Source organism: Girardinichthys multiradiatus, chromosome 17 (assembly GCF_021462225.1).
Source record: "Girardinichthys multiradiatus isolate DD_20200921_A chromosome 17, DD_fGirMul_XY1, whole genome shotgun sequence".
Lineage (NCBI taxonomy): Eukaryota > Metazoa > Chordata > Actinopteri > Cyprinodontiformes > Goodeidae > Girardinichthys > Girardinichthys multiradiatus.
In genome coordinates, this window is record NC_061809.1 from 7,060,887 (window position 1) to 7,072,902 (window position 12,016).

The 12,016-nt window shown below is 42.6% G+C and overlaps 1 protein-coding gene across 2 annotated transcripts; it reads right to left on the reverse strand.

Moving 5' to 3' along the window:
* Window positions 1-7,099: 7,099 nt before the first annotated feature.
* On the reverse strand, window positions 7,100-10,352 carry LOC124883386 (NXPE family member 3-like). Of its 2 annotated transcripts, XM_047390517.1 has the most exons (4): window positions 8,759-10,352; window positions 8,256-8,288; window positions 7,883-8,077; window positions 7,100-7,801 (listed from the first exon to the last, which is right to left on the reverse strand). In XM_047390517.1, the coding sequence occupies exons 1-4, from the start codon at window positions 8,817-8,819 to the stop codon at window positions 7,248-7,250; spliced, it is 843 nt and encodes a 280-aa protein (XP_047246473.1). In that variant the 5' UTR covers window positions 8,820-10,352; the 3' UTR covers window positions 7,100-7,247. The 2 variants fall into 2 exon arrangements, with proteins under 2 accessions (XP_047246473.1, XP_047246472.1); XM_047390516.1 differs by having other exon boundaries at window positions 7,100-8,077.
* Between the last annotated feature and the right edge of the window lie 1,664 nt (window positions 10,353-12,016).

Consider the following 12,016-nt stretch of genomic DNA (forward strand, 5'->3'; position numbering starts at 1 on the left):
GCAGTAGTGCGGAGCACCCGGCCTTCTTGGTTTCCCTTGGGGGTGCTGGATAGTGCCCCTCCCGGGGACTCCATTATTCTGCTGGGGGACTTCAACGCCCACGTGGGAAACGACAGTGACACCTGGAGAGGCGTGATCGGGAGGAATGGCCTCCCCGATCTGAATCTGACTGGTGTTTTGTTATTGGAGGGGCTGAGCTGTCCACTGATCACCACCTGGTGGTGAGTTGGATCCGCTGGAGGAGGAGAAAGCCGGACACACTTGGCAGGCCCAAGCGCATAGTGATGGTCTGCTGGGAACGCCTGGCGGAGGGTTCATGGGAGTTTGTGGACCTGGAGAAAGCATTCGACAGTGTCCCTCGTCATGCCCTGTGGGGGGTGCTCCAGGAGTATAGAATCGGGGGCCCTTTATTAGGGACCATCCGGTCCCTGTACGAGCGGAGCGGGAGTTTCGTCCGCACTAAGTCTGACATGTTCCCAGTGCATGTTGGACTCTGGCAGGGCTGCCCTTTGTCACCGGTCCTGTTCATAACTTTTATGGACAGGATTTCTAGACGCAGCCAAGAGCTGGAGGGGGTCTGGTTTGGGGACCAGTGGATTTCATCTCTTCTTTTTGCAGATGACATGCCAAGACCTACAGCATGCTCTGTGACGGTTCGCAGCCGAGTGTGAAGCAGCTGGGATAAAGATCAGATCCTCCATGTCAGAGGCCATGGTACTCGACCGGAAAAGGGTGGCTTGTCCTCTTCAGGTTGGAGGGGAGTTCCTGCCTCAAGTGGAGGTGTTCAAGTATTTCGGGGATTTGTTCACGAGTGAGGGAAGAATGGAGCGGGAGATCGACAAACGGATCGGTGCAGCCGCCGCAGTAATGGGGGCACTGTGCCGGTCCATTGTGGTGAAGAGAGAGCTGAGCCGAAAAGCGAAGCTCTCGATTTACGTTCCTACCCTCACCTATGGCCGTGAACTTTGGGCCATGACTGAAAGAACGAGATCCCGGATACAAGCGGCTGAAATTAGCTTCCTCCGTAGGGTGGCCGGGCACTCCCTTAGAGATAGGGTGAGGAGCTCGGCCATTCGGGAGGGGCTCGGAGTAGAGCCGCTGCTCCTCCACATCGAGAGGAGCCAGTTGAGGTGGCTCGGGCATCTATACCGGATGCCTCCTGGACGCATTCCTCGGGAGGTGTTCCAGGCATGTCCCACCAGGAGGAGGCCCAGGGGATGGCCCAGGACACGCTGGAGGGACTATGTCTCTCGGCTGGCCTGGGAATGCCTTGGGCTCCCCCCGGAGGAGCTTTAGGAGGTGTCTAGTGACAGGGACGTCTTGGTGTCACTGCTGAGTCTGCTGCCGCCGCGACCCAGTCCAGGGGCGAATTAAACCAAGATTTATAGCTCAGGGTTACAGCCAGAAGATGGGAATAGATTATGGTGAAACATCTGCAAAGGGTACCACAGGAGGATCTGTTACTCCATCAAATGGATGTGAAAACTGCTTACTTACACTATCCCATTGATTATGAAATATACACTGATTAACCAGAAGGTTATGAGGAAGGGGATGATTTGGTGTGTAAGCTAGAAAAATCTTTGTACGGGGTGAAACAATCTGGCCGAAATTGGAATAGGAGCCAGCGTTAATGGTTTCATGCAAAATTCAGCAGACCACTACATTTACACCAAGGAGACACAACATGAGAAAACTATGATCACCATGGTTGATGATTTGATAATTGCAGCAAGCAATGAAAAAGTAATTAATGATGTGTAGGAGATGCTTTCAGTCAGATTTTGGGTTAAAGATTTGGGCAGGCTTAAGTGTTTTTGTCAGAGTTGCGGGTTTGTTGGCAGGACCAAAATGCAGATCATGGCGAGGAGGCTGCATGGTGAGTAGAAGATGTTTTTAATATTAAAGCAAAGACTTACAGGAAAGTAGTCCAGGAGTACAGTAAGGAGACAAAAAAAACTATAAGGAGGAACTCGGGAATACAACAGGGTTGTCAACGTAAGGAACCAGTGGGGAACAATGAAAACTAGAGAGTTTATAAACTGAAGGAAGTGGAGTATGGACCAATGAGACAGGGAGGCAGGTAATCAGAGGAAACAGGTGTGGACCAGGCTGCAGGGAACTGAGGGAATATGTTAATATGGAAACGGGAGCTAGAGAGTGCAGAGACAGGAGGGGAAAATTAAACTAAAGACAACTCTAGGGAAAAGAAACCTAAACATAAACTAACATAAATAGTAATTCTAAGAAGAACTAAACAGGGGCATGGGAAAAAGCTAAACTAATGGAAAACAGACCTAAGGACACCTATATAAATAAAAACCCTAACATAAAACACAAACCTAATTCCGCAAGAAACTAACTAGACAAAGCAGGGACATGAAGAACTATACTAAAGAGCTAGGCTGGGAAAGAACAACTACCCTTAAGGGGAACAAGCAACTGGGTAAATAACAAAATGGGGTCTTAGGCCAAAGGAGAAAGGGAAAACTAGAAGAATGTAGCAAGAATAACCTAACAGTAAACAATCACAGAAACACTAAGCGAGAAACTAAACTAGAAAACCCAAAGAAGCAAAGAGAACTGTTCTAATAATAATTATAATAACCAGAGGAGAAACCATTCTAAGTTATAAATAAATGTAAAAGCAACCACCAAGGGAACTATGGGCGAGGGGAGAAAGAAATACTAAAACTAGGGGGCAGGAGAGAGAACAAAACTATCAGGATGACAGAAGGAATAAACAAACATAACTGCTAAACCAAAAGGAATAGAAACACCTAACTGAGAAAGTAAACAAACCCAAAACCCAAAATGGAAGATCCTGACAATTGTCTTACTATCGATTTTGTTCAGTCTGATGAATATCTGAAAATGTCACAAACATATGTGAACAAGATGCTGACAAGGTTTAACATGCAGAATTGTAAGCTCAGAGAAACACCCTGTGACCAAAAATTGTGTTACATAGACAATGCTGTTGTGATGAGAGATGTAAAAATGTATAGAGAGGCAGTAGGCAGCCTTATAAATCTTTAAAAAAAATCTTTCTAAATTTTGTGGTGAGCAAGTTATCACAATATTTTTGTGAGCCAACAGAGGAACAATGGGTTACCGTGAAACATGTAGGTATCTCAAGGGATCTACAAACAGAAAGCTGTGTTTCAGGAGAAACAACAGTGAGATGTTAGGTCTACTGGCCTATAGTAATGCTGTCTGTGCAGATGACACAACCGAAATATGCAGCACTACATGTTTCTGTGTAAGCCTAAGTAAGAAAAGTCCTTTAGCTTCTTGGAAAACTAAGAAACAGCCAACAGTAGCATTTTCTACTTGTGAGGCAAAATATATGGCTCTAGCCTCAACGATTCAACAGTGTATATATTTAAAGAAGTTAATGGAATGCATTGATGGTGACAAATACACACAGACGGTAGTGTATGGAGACAACCAGGGAAAAACATATTTGGCCAAAAACCCTGTGAGCAGACAAAGGTGCAAACGTGGATATTAATTATCATTTTGTAAGATCCATTGTAAACGAAGGTTAAATAAATCACGAACACACCTGTTTCTTGGCTAAAACTGAGAAAGTTTGCAGACTCTATCTTCAGTGTTTAAAAGAGTGGAAGAGATCCACTTCTGTACTGTAGGTTATAGTGTAATTTCTGTTCAGATTTTGTGCAACCTGTGTACAAGTGGGGGTTTTAGAAGATTTAATCTGTGTACTCATGTTGTAGCCTAAGTATATTGAATGCCTTATTGCCAAGTGTGGTGTAGTTTTTAGTTTCCATCGCTAAGAGCCACAAGCTAAAGAAAAATGCTCTTCTTCTGTTCTTCTCCTGAGATGTGTTAGAGAGAAGACCTTCATTGACATCTGTGACTTAATAAATGTGCAACAAAGGCTAGAGAGGATCCCGGCCTCCGTCAAATTATTCCTCCGAGTTCAGCGCTGGTGATGATGCTGTGCTCGACATTGTTATTTCTCTTTAAGTGTATTTCTGTTTTTAATACATATGATCTATAAAGCAAGATTCAACATTGCAATATATTTAGCTTCATCTGGTCTTGACAAAACAATTTTTAAGACAGAAATATTTAGACCTTTCTGATAATATTTGTGTTTGAAACTCATTTATTTTGTGTTTTAAGGTATAGGCAATATAAAATTTGCTCCCGATTTCATGCCTCATGCATTGTTTCATCAGATGCCGCTGCTCACATGCCTTTTTTTTATCCTGCGTTACTGTCACGGTTTACTTGATATTGGACCCCAGAATGCAGACGAGCAGGCAGCGTGATGGTAAGTAAAAAAAAGGTTTAATTACGAAAACTCACACTCAGCAGGAGGCAGGAACAAAACGAACGGGCAGGCAAGACAGGCATGGCATGATCAAAAAGACAAGACTTGGTTTGAGAACTAGACATGAGCATGAGAATTAGACATGAGCATGAGAACTAGACATGAGCATAAGAGCTAGACATGAGCATGAGAGATGTTTCCGCGAAGACTAACAGAACAGGTGTGAATATATGACTCTTGAACACAAACTAGAAAAACATGAAGCAACAGCATAACCAGATCTGAAAACCAAACTTGACAAAACATGAACAAGACGACAAAACAAAAGCATGACCAGGAAAATAAACAGAAACATGATTCAAAACTTGAACAGTGAAAAACATAAGGAAAAAATCCGAAACCAAAAACCAAACAACCCCAAATCATGACAGTTACAGTAACTTATTAAGTTCTTTACTTTCTCAATATTCATCAAATAGGGAAAAGGGGCAACCTGCCTTGAGCTTTTGCTCCTGAAGGAGGTGAGGATGATTTGCCTCCTGCTCAAGCTTCTGCCATGGGGTTGTGGACGCGCCAACACTATCTTTGTTAAATTCATTGTCTAATCCTCTTGGTATCATCCCAGTTACAGTCTTTGTTTCTATGCCAGGTGTTTGCAGTTTTTACTTGTTTCCTCTGTTTATAATTTTGTTATCTGCTTTATTTCGTAAATTGAACTGTTTGTTTTAATAACCCTTGCCTTCCTTAATCGCCTCCCCCCCCAATGCCACCAGCAATTCGGTCCTACTTCATCCACTATTTTGTATCTTGTAAAATACACAAGGGTACCCAACTCCAGTCCTCTTGAGCTATTATCCTGCAGGTTTTGGATGCATACCTGCATCTCTGCACAAGCCAGAATCAAATGGGTGAATTCCCTCATCAGCATGTCGATTACCTCTGCAAATGTCTGGTAACAAGCCATTCATTTGAATTCTGTGTTGGAGAAGGGATAGGACTTGACTTGGGCATCCCTGTACATTTTTCAGAGAAATTATGTTATTTATAGTCTAACATTTTAATTTATTTATTTTTTGCTTGGTTGATTTTATTACATTTTATTTTCATTTGGTAAACAGTAACTATAATGGTGCGTTCACACCAAACGCGATTTCTGCCAATTTTTGGCCTCATTTGTGTGCTTTTGCCCGCTTCACATTCTGCGTGAACTCCGCATTGGCATTCGGCAACAAGCGGCAACACTTCGCCGCGTCATCAAATAGGAGGAGTTTCCATCTGCTGCTTGCTGGTTTCAACTGAACATGGCGGACATGGATTTCACGGATAATCAGGTGTTTTACCTGTGGAGTGCCGAAAAACGCAGCCGACGTCAACGTCCCTGGGTTCACCAGATTCTTCAGGGACGGGAACAGTTCGGAGAGTACCACCACCTACTCCAGGAGCTGCGTCTGGATGACGGTCGATTTCAGCGGTACTTCCGTCTATCCAGGACCCAGTTCGACTATCTGCTGCCCCGCGTTGGGAGACGAATCGGCCTCCGGGACGCCAACTACCGGCGACCGCAGTGAAGCCAGCCCGAAGCCGGACACCGGACACTCAAGCTCCGCGGAGCCAGCGGCATCCAGCCCACGGCTGATCCGAGTCAGGCACCCAGATTTCAGCTAGCTGCTCTCTATTGCTCCCTCTTCTGACGCGCGGTGGTTCACCAAGGACCGTCAATAAGTTTCCGAACCAAACAATCGTGGAAAATCTGAGTGCCTGAATCGGATCAACCGTGAGCTAGATGCCGCTAACTCCGCGGAGCTTGAACATACAACTTCAAACTAACTTCACCGCGGTTTACCGGCACTGTATCCCCGCTGCTGAACGCCTGTCCAAATGTCTTCGGTGAGTAAATAAATCTCAGCTCAGTAAAAAAACAGCCGATTTTTAATGTCCACATCTCCTAAATATAAGATATTTGTGCCTAAACATAACCAGGCCAGGTCCTTTCTGTACTTGTCTCAGTAAAAGTAATTAGTTGAGTCATACAACTCTGGCTTGCCACACACCGCCACTATGATCTGGTCCTCCATCTTCACTGACAACCGCTTCTTCTCCGCTTTGGTCCTTCACCCTACGTCACAGCCACATCCAGTACCTGATTGGTTGACACGACAAGAATTTAGGAAAAAGTTCTGATTTTTCAACTCGCTCTGCTCCCGCTTCGCTCCCGCTTCGCTTGCCACGCCTTCCGCGCCACGCCCTCCGCGTCCTTTGCACCGCGCCGCTCCGCTCCTGAACGCCCCTCTACATAGGGATAACATGTAAATTGGCCGCTCCTTTCGCAGAAATCGCGTTTGGTGTGAGTACAAATCTGTTTTCAAAATATTTCATGAAAAGCTTTCATATTAAAATAACAAATCAAATTATTTATACAACTGTTGAAAATAGGAATTTCTAATCTACTTGACATTAGAATACATTATTATATTGCCAGCTTGGATGCACTGACGTTGTTCCTTTGTATCCATAGTTTTCAGCCCACGTTTTATTTACTGAACTGTGTTGCTTTCTATTACCTTGTAATTTGAGCAACCTCTTGAAAAACATTACAAGTGTGAGCCAAATAAATTGTGTAGGTTATGCATATAGCCACTCAACCTGATTCTATTTATGATCAAAACTGCAGAACATAACTGATAAACAATGAGCTACACCAATTGCATAGCTCTTTCTGGAGATACCAATGCACAGTTCTACAGTGATTCATGTCACGATTACATCATATAGTAGAAAAATTAAACTTGAAAAGAGTTGAGGAAAGACACTAAGTTCTTAGTGTATTTTTATTGAATATTTAACACATTGAAGATAGAGGTCAAACTGTAAAGTAAGTGTTACCAATCACCAATATCTTCCCCGACTACCCAGATCTACAGTATTCTACTTCTTGGATGCTTCTTTAAAGTTCACCACTGGGGCATATGTGGGACAAAACAACATCTATCATATTCTTAATAATGGGAGGTGGTGGGTGGAGGTCATGTGGAAGGTAGTGGGCCTGGCTCATCTCCCAGGCATCCAGCAGTCGGACATTCACTTCTTTGAATATTGCCCTGAGTATCTTATCACGTTGTAAAAAATAAAAATCATCAGTGGTCACTGACTCTTGCACTGTCAGCCTCTTAGGATTAGCAGTCCTGATGACAACCAGTGTATCTGGAGCCCTAGTTAATAGCCGCACCACTGCCCTCCTTATGCTCAGCAGACGTCGAACGTAGACCTCCACAGGAAAAGTGCTGAAGTGTGCCCAAACCCCAATAACTACAACAGTGTTGTTACCTCCAACCACACTGTCCAGTTCGTTGGCAACAAAATGTAACTGACTGACCGGCAACACAGGAGCACGAATAGGAGGACCATGGCAGCGGAATGTCACTAAGATGTTGTTTGTATAATCCAAGGCCATAAATGGTCCAGTTTTTGGGGGATTTTTCAGGTCAAACAACTTGAGATCTGAATGTATAACAGAGAATAGATCAGAAAGAAGTGTGAACCAATTCTCATTGCTGGCAGACATTTCTACTTGGCATCTACCTGGTATTTTTGCAACTAAATATTCAAACCACTGTCTGATGGTGGAGTCTCCATACAGGTGGACCACCTTCCCTTTCAGACACTGGCTCATTGCTGTGCCGTTGTTAAACTGACGAACTGTGGTGCCATCAAGTGCTCGCCATGCACCCTGATAGTAATAACCAGCAGGTCTAGTCCTCACGGCTTCTCCTAGACCTTAAAGATCAGAAGGGATTTTCAAAAAAACATCCAAAAAAAGAAAACAAGACCAAAAACATGCTTTTAAGTATTTGTCTATTTCATAATATCACTTTAGATTTAAAAGAGTGATGATTATAACCATAATAATTTTTGGATATTAAAATTTTACACAATTACACTAATTATACTTTACCTGATGTGTAAATTGGGACTGTTTCATTGACAACTGGGAGAAAAAATAAATGGCATTTAGTGATTGTGTGTTATGACAACAACTTTAGCTGAAAACAGCTGCTGTAAATTAATCACATTTCATACATGATCAGTATTTTATGGGTCATTCCAAAAAAAACGCACTTGTCACTAAGTCCATATAGTAAGACCTGATTAACAGGCACATGCTTTATTTTACTGTAACTCAGTTTATGTGCTTATTAAAGACTAAAGTTGTCTCAGAGCACTCCAATCAAATTGAATCTAGCTGCATTTCAATCAAAAGCTACTAAGTTAAATCATATCCAATTAGATACAGTATAATCATGTATTTATCTGTAACCAATCAGATAGAATTCCAGATGACAAAGATTTCTAAGGAAGTCATGCTTAAAATCTGACAACTGTTTGCTCTTTTCCTATTTTTGTTGAACAGTTCATGACTAATTGTTGTAAATTCACTGACAATATAGTAACCTTTACCTTTTGATTTTGGTAAAATGGTGATTTTGGAAGGTCCAGATGACCGAATGGAGGCTTTCATGTTGACACCACTTTAACAAAGAACAGAAAATGTATGAAACACTGTCAATTTAAAATACAATGTAAACCCTGAGATGCAATCTTAGTTAATGCTACTTTTTCTCTATATTTATTCAAGTAAGTTTGGTCATACTTTGTTGTGAGGGAAGTGTGGGATAGTCTGTAATGTTTTTCATTTTCTGAAACATCCTTTTTTCTCAATGGGTTCACCAAGCTCAATAACCATCCGTAGAACAGAGCTAGTCTGTTTATCAGCTTGTTCAGTTTTTGTAGGCTCTGATGCTGCTACCATAACAAGTAAATGATAAGATTACACTTTCCACAACACATGTATTGAAGATGTACAGCCTCCTGTTGCAAACACATAAGGTCTAGCTTGTCTCTAGACTCAGCTCAGGAACTTGAGTTAATGAGCTTGACAAAGTTGTATATGTTTGAGGCACAGACTTTGTTGAAACTGTAATCACATTTTTAAATGAATTTAAAGATTTGTTTGAAGATGTGAATCTGATTTGACGAATTTTATTGCCTTGATCATTTTAATTTCTGAATTTAGTTTTGTGATGCTATTTCTTTAATGTATCAGAGAATAGAGGAGGTTTTACTAGTTCTCTGTGGGTCACACTCTCATACAACACTTAACATCCACCATATGATAAGGTTAGCTGAGGTATATTTAGGACTACAGCCATCCTCTTTTACACATATCTGGTTTGAACTGCTAAACACTGGTAGATGGAAATTAACATGGCCCTCTGTGATGCAATCCCCAAGGTGAATTTAAAGGACATTGTGCCAATATTTCCCTGCGTTGAAAGACGGTGATGAAGTGGAGCCTGCTGCTCATGTATGAAGCGAGATTTTGGAAAGGCCAAATGCAAAGGGGGGATTGCCTTTGTTTTATGATCACAGTGAGAGTGAAGTCCAACAGGTGCCCACCAAGAGGCAACTGAACCCTCTTTTCTTTCTGTCCTCTGGTCACCATCCCCTGTGAGATAGCTAGATATAAAATAAGAACAGGAGAACTTTCCAAACAGGTGGTTGGAAAAGTCTGATAAAGATCTCAGACTGCTTAGACATGAGTTATTTAAATAAGTTGCTAAAGGTCCATTCATTATTTTAGCCAAATCAATGTTTCTATTGATCAGTAGGGAAGAATGATTTGTTCTTCATTGTTGATTCCTATGTTTGTGTTTGTTGAAAATACCTCTAAATATGGATAGGTTTGATTAATAATACATTTACACCCTGATTGTGTTATGATTTGGGGTTGTTTGGTTTTTGATAATTATGGCTTACAGGTAAAGAAAACACAATATTCAATGTTTTAATCTTGCTAATATAACGTTCAGGCTTAAATATTTTAGCTGTTCATGATAAAGTCCAAACTCTTCAAACAAATACTCACAAAAAAGAACAAGGTCTCCTAAAAGAATTAAAAGACCAAGTGAGGAAAACCTCTAATATATTTATTGACAGACTTTTTTATTGTTAATATTGATCAGCCAGTTTGTAAGCTGCAACTTTTGCGAGATATTGCCAACAGCACAGTTAAGAAACATTTTATTTTCATTTGGTAAACAGTAACTATAATGGTGCGTTCACACCAAACGCGATTTCTGCCAATTTTTGGCCTCATTTGTGTGCTTTTGCCCGCTTCACATTCTGCGTGAACTCCGCATTGGCATTCGGCAACAAGCGGCAACACTTCGCCGCGTCATCAAATAGGAGGAGTTTCCATCTGCTGCTTGCTGGTTTCAACTGAACATGGCGGACATGGATTTCACGGATAATCAGGTGTTTTACCTGTGGAGTGCCGAAAAACGCAGCCGACGTCAACGTCCCTGGGTTCACCAGATTCTTCAGGGACGGGAACAGTTCGGAGAGTACCACCACCTACTCCAGGAGCTGCGTCTGGATGACGGTCGATTTCAGCGGTACTTCCGTCTATCCAGGACCCAGTTCGACTATCTGCTGCCCCGCGTTGGGAGACGAATCGGCCTCCGGGACGCCAACTACCGGCGACCGCAGTGAAGCCAGCCCGAAGCCGGACACCGGACACTCAAGCTCCGCGGAGCCAGCGGCATCCAGCCCACGGCTGATCCGAGTCAGGCACCCAGATTTCAGCTAGCTGCTCTCTATTGCTCCCTCTTCTGACGCGCGGTGGTTCACCAAGGACCGTCAATAAGTTTCCGAACCAAACAATCGTGGAAAATCTGAGTGCCTGAATCGGATCAACCGTGAGCTAGATGCCGCTAACTCCGCGGAGCTTGAACATACAACTTCAAACTAACTTCACCGCGGTTTACCGGCACTGTATCCCCGCTGCTGAACGCCTGTCCAAATGTCTTCGGTGAGTAAATAAATCTCAGCTCAGTAAAAAAACAGCCGATTTTTAATGTCCACATCTCCTAAATATAAGATATTTGTGCCTAAACATAACCAGGCCAGGTCCTTTCTGTACTTGTCTCAGTAAAAGTAATTAGTTGAGTCATACAACTCTGGCTTGCCACACACCGCCACTATGATCTGGTCCTCCATCTTCACTGACAACCGCTTCTTCTCCGCTTTGGTCCTTCACCCTACGTCACAGCCACATCCAGTACCTGATTGGTTGACACGACAAGAATTTAGGAAAAAGTTCTGATTTTTCAACTCGCTCTGCTCCCGCTTCGCTCCCGCTTCGCTTGCCACGCCTTCCGCGCCACGCCCTCCGCGTCCTTTGCACCGCGCCGCTCCGCTCCTGAACGCCCCTCTACATAGGGATAACATGTAAATTGGCCGCTCCTTTCGCAGAAATCGCGTTTGGTGTGAGTACAAATCTGTTTTCAAAATATTTCATGAAAAGCTTTCATATTAAAATAACAAATCAAATTATTTATACAACTGTTGAAAATAGGAATTTCTAATCTACTTGACATTAGAATACATTATTATATTGCCAGCTTGGATGCACTGACGTTGTTCCTTTGTATCCATAGTTTTCAGCCCACGTTTTATTTACTGAACTGTGTTGCTTTCTATTACCTTGTAATTTGAGCAACCTCTTGAAAAACATTACAAGTGTGAGCCAAATAAATTGTGTAGGTTATGCATATAGCCACTCAACCTGATTCTATTTATGATCAAAACTGCAGAACATAACTGATAAACAATGAGCTACACCAATTGCATAGCTCTTTCTGGAGATACCAATGC

Bases quoted from the DNA above. Each gene is read 5' to 3' on its own strand.
- LOC124883386 (XM_047390516.1), bottom strand. From the start codon at position 8,819: ATGAAAGCCTCCATTCGGTCATCTGGACCTTCCAAAATCACCATTTTA. The intron at 8,289-8,758 runs GTAAAGGTTACT...TTTTTCTCCCAG, and splicing joins CATTTTACCAAAATCAAAAG to TTGTCAATGAAACAGTCCCA. The intron at 8,078-8,255 runs GTAAAGTATAAT...CTGATCTTTAAG, and splicing joins AGTCCCAATTTACACATCAG to GTCTAGGAGAAGCCGTGAGG.